Here is a 5,693-nt window from a genome sequence, read left to right as displayed (position 1 = left end):
AATCCCAACCCAGCTGCCATCGAGCGCGCCCTGCCTGCGCGGCCGTGGGTGCGCGGCTCCGCGGGGGCGCAGCGCTGCGCGGGGCCAGCGGAACCCCCCCGCAGCCGCTCCCCGCCTGCCCCACATGAGGGGCCGGATCCCCGCCGCACTCCTGCGGTGTAGGTGCCAGAGTCCCTCCTGGAAGAGCGGCGAGCAGGTTCCCACCTCCCCCTGCCACCGCGAAACGTCCTGCTGAGCGTGGAGAACGAGGAGGAGAGAGAAGAAAGCCCCCCCGAAGGCGGCCAAACCAAAAAGCAAACAGAATCCAAACGGCTCGTGTTTTAGTGGTTGACTTTAATTCTGCACTGCACTTTTACTACAAGGATATAAAGAATAAATAGCAGATACTCTTCATTTACATAGGATTAAGTCATTCAAACTGTTCTCTCTATTTACAATAACGTTGTGCTCTAGGCGTTTATTCATTTTTATTTAAAATCTAAAGTCCATAAGGAAAAAGAAAAAAAAACCTCACACACACGCTTTCCGAATAATGGAAAACAGCTTTAAAACGTTTTCTTATCAAAAAGTTTGGTTTGTATTTTTTAATCCTTTTATTAAAAAAAAAACAAAAAACACAAAACCCCCAACAAAAAACCTACTTCGCGAAAGCGAAGCAACTTCTCTCAGGAATATAAATACCAAAAAAAAAAAAAAAAAGATACATTAGCAACGATCAGGGTAATAGTCTTAAAAATACAGTAGACGCTGATTATTTCACGTATAATACTGACCTTTTAATAGTATATTAAAACGGTGCCATATATACACACAATATACATTCTCCTACACGTTACAGTGCATTACAACGTTAACCAGAAAGCAAATGTCTTTTTTATTTTTGTTGCAGCAAAGGTCCACGTGAGTCCGCTGGAGAAGGGGCAAGAAAAGGTAAGTGCAAGCCCTAGCATGAGCACTTGCACTCCGAAATGATGGGGTACTGGATGGGTATCCATGTGCACCTCTGCCCTCCCCGGCGCTGGCACCTCCACCTCAGGATCGTTAAATGCACGGACTTGGCAGGTTTGCAAACCATGCCTTCTGGGACTGAACAAGACCTTTTACTGTAGCAGCTGCCCACTTTGACGTACCGGGGCCAAAAGCGGCTGCCGAGATCGTTCCACGTGTATAGGACCGGGCAGAAGGTCTGGGACCAGAGCCACATCTGCAGCTTCCTGCGCAGCTTCTTGCTCAGCCTGTGCTTCTTGCCCGGCTGCAGCCCGTCGTAAAACTCCAGCCCTTTGATTTCGCTGGGCATCGCTCCCGAGGGTCTCTGCCTGAGCAGCAAGTCCAGCTCAGCTAGATCGTCCACTCCCAGCCGGTCCTCGGGCAAGGAAATAGCCATAAAGTTTGGGTCGAAGTGTCCGCCCATGAGGTTCCTTAGCAAGGTCTCGTTAAGATCCTTCTCCTTGGGGTCAAAGATAGGGTCCGGGTGCTCGATTAGATCCACCAAGGGCAAGTTGTCGCTGGGAGCCGGTCGGATGTGCAGATAGTGCTGGCAGGCGCCCTGCTCTAGCCGGAGACCCAGCAGAACCACCAAGGCGTATATAGTCACCAGGCACTGGGAATGATCCATCCTTGGGAGACCGGTGGGGGGGGGGGGGAGGGGGGGGAGAGGGGGGCTGGGTTCACCAAACAGCAGGGGAAGAAGGTGCAAGCAAATACATCAGAAAACTTGTACGGGGATATCCAAAATAGCTTGTCTTTAAGGGGGATCACCGCCGCTCCTCGCACCACCGGCAAAGACAGCCCCCTAATAAGCCCGGAGAACAAGCCCCCTGCAAACTCTCTCTCGCAGGCTTCTCTATAAAATTTCTCGTGGTGGAGCCGCTCCAAAATTCTGCTGCTGCTGCTGCTGCCGCTGCTGCCGCTGCTTCTCTTCACCCTCCCCGGGAAAGGGAGATGCCTCTTTTTGTTGCAAATTCTGCTTGCCGCTGCCGCTCCTCGTTGCCCGCCCGTGCGTATGGAAGAAGTTGCTGCCGATTCTTCCTCCCCGCTCCTCTCCGCCGTTTGCAAAGCAGCCTCCTCAGCAGCAACAGCAGCCACGCACGTTGGCACCAGTTTGTCTGCTTTGCAAGGACCCAAAGCCTTTAAATTTCCTGCACTTTCAGCTTCATCTCCATGGAAACCACAGACTCTCTCCTAACCCACCCCACCCCCCTTAAAAAAAAAACCACACACACAACACAACCCCCACTCCCACAAAAGTCCAGGAGAGCGCGGCTTCCCCCTTCCCACCCAGCAGGCACCCTCTGCTGGGGAAGGCTGAGGCGGGAGCCGCCGCTGCCTCCCCCCGCCTTCCGCACGCCGCCGCTCACGCGAGCCCGCCGCGCCCCGGGAGATGCTGCTCTCGCCGGGGCAGCCGCCGGCCGGCCCCGCTCCGCCCGCCCCGCCGCCGGCTCCTCACTCGGCCTCGCCACCGCGCTCCGCCGCGCCGGTCACCCCATGGCGCGCAGCCCGCGCGGCGGCGGAGCGCGGCCTCCCCCGCTCGCCCCGCGCAGCAGCGGCCGCGGCCCGAGCGGCATCTCGCCCCGCCGCCGCCTGTGCCCCCCGCCGCGGCCGGCGCTGCCCGGCCGCTGGGGGCTGCTCGCCCCGCGACGCACATGGGCCCGCGGTGCGCTGCCCGCCGAGCCCGCTGGCCGCCCGCCCGCGGCAGACGCCTCCTCTGCCCGCGCCCGGCCGCGGCCCCGGGGCCGCGCCGCAGCCGCCGGCCGCCTTCCCGGGCGGAGCGAGCCCTCTGCTGGCGGCGCCGCGCCGCGGGCCGGGGCGGTGGGCGCGGGGCGAGCGAGCCGGGGCGGCGGGTTCGGGCGCTCGGGGCGGCTCCTGGGGCGAAGCTGCCGGCGCCGTGCGGGGGAGCGCGGCGGCGCACAGGGCTCGGCGCACGGTGCCGGGGCGGCGGCTCCCGCGGGCGGCGCTCAGCCCCGCGGCCCCCGCCGGCGGCCCGAGTCCGACGGGGGCCGCCCGGTGGCTCCGCTCCCGCTCCCCCTGCAGCGGCTGCGGCGGGCTGCGAGGCTCCGCTGCGGTCCTCCCAGCACGGGCTTAGCCCTTTCCCAGGGAGCCCCGCAGAACCAGCACTTGCAGTGCCGCCCCCGCGCCGCACAGCGCGGGCGGGTAGCCCACCTCACAGCAGAGGCATCAAACGGCTGAAAAGCTGCGCGGAAACGCGGCCTGCGCTGCGGGGTTCCCGGCTGCCCGAGGGCGCTCGCCGGGCGCGGCTGGAAGGGAGGCAAACGCTCTATTAGGGTTTGAGTAAAATTTCCTGAAGTGCTTGAATCCCATTCCTGCAGGCTATTTAGGCACTTAGGAGCCTGAGTTTAATGGGACTGAAGCTTAGCCATCTCGCCTAAATTATTTATGCATTTGTTTAAATGTGACCCTTCAAATGTAGGTTCATGATGAAAGTAATACATGGATCGTGTTACCCAGGTTGAGTGTTTTTTCTAAAAATGAACTACATTTTTTCAACTACTTTCACTCCCTAAGTTAGATTTAAAACAATTCTTATTTTGCTTTATTCCTGAGCATGTAGGGCATTTGATAAATAATACATCACTGGAATAAATGCCATGAAGAAGATGGAAAACTGACCCTAGCTGTACACCACAGAAGGAGCCTCATGGTGACACTTGCTACTACAATGTCACGCAAGGATCTGCTGGAGATTTTTACCTGGAAATTTTGGTCTCTGCCTTCATCTAGAAGCAGATAAACTTTCATTGCTGAGACCTGCCATAAAAGTTGTCCCTGGAAATAAGTGAAAAGCCATACCTCTTATCTTTCAAAATAAATTTTCCCAAAATTCAAAGAGTAGAAACTTATCAAGAACAGAAGACGGCCATTCTGCTGAATTCAGGACTTAACTGAATATGACTTTGATGCCAAACTGAATATGAGAGAGCAGGGAGGTGCTAAGGTCTGCACAGAACCAGCGAGTGAGCTCAGGCACAAGCTGCTTCTTGCTGGGGTTCTCACGAGGTCTTGGCCTGTTCACACCATGGCTCCACTCCTGCCTCCTGGCAGGCAGCCTGCGGAAGCTGCTCCTCCATCACCAGCCGGAGCTGGGGAGACTTTATTCATCCCTCCATTATTCACACACAGCCCATATTTTTGCCCACCCTGTGGGACAAAATGTTTCTTAACACACTGGCGCATAAGCCCGCACTCAAAGCTCGTCAGCTGATCTGTGGTTCTGGGAAGGATTGATGTGACTGGTTTCAGGAGGGAGCAGTTGTGAGGGTGGCTGATGAATCCTAACAAGGTGTTAATGTTTTTTTTGGGGTGCCTGTCTGTCTCTTTCTCTGTCTTCCTTCACTATGCTCCTACCTCCAGCCAGTAAGTCACCTGTAAGTCACTGCATATATTTTGTAATCCACTTTTAAACCACCTTGTCTAAACACAAAGGCACAAATAACAATACTTGGTTAAAATAACAGCGTTTTGAACAGAAAGCAAAAATTCAGAAGTTACACCTAATGTCTTGTATTTCTTCATTAGTAATAAATCCAGTTTTACTCAGCTGGTATTTGAAAACAATTCTTCAATTACCAGTCTCCAAGTCTAAAAATAAAGCCTGTCAGGCCTATGTCCTGTCTACTTCACGCCAGCTGTGTTTAGGATTCTACACTCAACACTGTGAACTTCAGCAAGCACTCGAAGACCTTTCTCTCCTGACCCGGGTTACCTGGAGGAGGAAGTGTTTTCTGGAAAGAGGCTGGTTCAGACAGACTGCCTCTTTAAGGTACAGAGATTTGGTCTGAGCAGAGCAGGCTGGGGCTCAGTAATTCCTCAAGCGCAGGTGTCCATACAGGGTGCACCAGGCAGCTGGCATGGCTGTGAAAGCTCGAGGGATGCAGAAGTGACAGAAGTCACTTGTGGCCCAAGAATTTCTTGGTGGAATGGCTGATAGCAGGACTGGGGAAGAGCTGCCAGTAACAACTCTGCCAGAAGCCTCTGGGTCAGAGGGAAAAGAAAATGGTTTATTTCAGGGTTTGCTGAAAACAGCAGTAAATGAGACCTGGAGGTAAAGGGCCTGATCCAGACTCTGTGCATGATGCCAGCCCCTCCTGGGATAGGGACAGAGGCCAGCAGCTCATAGAGGCCTTAGCTGGTCACTCTACTGGCAATGGTGCATGAAGCAGAGGAGAAAACAACTCCCTTTGCCTCAGCTTTATTGGTTCTGGAGTGCTGTCAGTAGTAAAAATGTGTTTTTTCAGTAGACAAGGCAAATATGACCTTCCAGGCACACAGGAAGCCAATGTGGGCAAGAGTAAGATGCCACTTCTGCAGGGTCACATCTCTGATGAGGAGAGAAGAGGTATGCAGCCTGCACTGCTCTGCTTATGACTCTGGAGGCACAGCTCTGAAAACACATTATGTAAGGATCTGTTTTCAGTCTGCAACAGCAAGGATGCACAGAAAGAATTCAGAATAGATTTGTTTCCCATTAATTCTACTAACAGAAAATGGCCTGACCTACTTCACCTGACCCAGTGCTCAGGGACATCCCACTGAGTTCAGCCCGTGGTGTCGAATCAGTCTGGTCTATGAGCAACAGTCTCAAGCTTGACGCATGGAATACTCTAAAACACGGAGGGAATGTCACAGAAAGTAATAAAACACTAAAAAACTGGGATGAGGAAGAAATATGCCAGGTA

The 5,693-nt window shown here is 54.3% G+C and overlaps 1 protein-coding gene across 1 annotated transcript; it reads right to left on the bottom strand.

Annotated features, from left to right (window-relative positions):
• Positions 1 to 315: 315 nt before the first annotated feature.
• NOG (noggin) lies at positions 316 to 2,669 on the bottom strand. Its single transcript, XM_005243661.2, has one exon. It carries the CDS (start codon positions 1,613 to 1,615, stop codon positions 944 to 946), a length of 672 nt encoding a protein of 223 aa, XP_005243718.1. The 5' UTR covers positions 1,616 to 2,669; the 3' UTR covers positions 316 to 943.
• Positions 2,670 to 5,693: the final 3,024 nt, after the last annotated feature.

Source organism: Falco peregrinus, chromosome 2 (assembly GCF_023634155.1).
Source record: "Falco peregrinus isolate bFalPer1 chromosome 2, bFalPer1.pri, whole genome shotgun sequence".
Lineage (NCBI taxonomy): Eukaryota > Metazoa > Chordata > Aves > Falconiformes > Falconidae > Falco > Falco peregrinus.
This window is presented reverse-complemented; position numbering and strand designations above follow the sequence as displayed.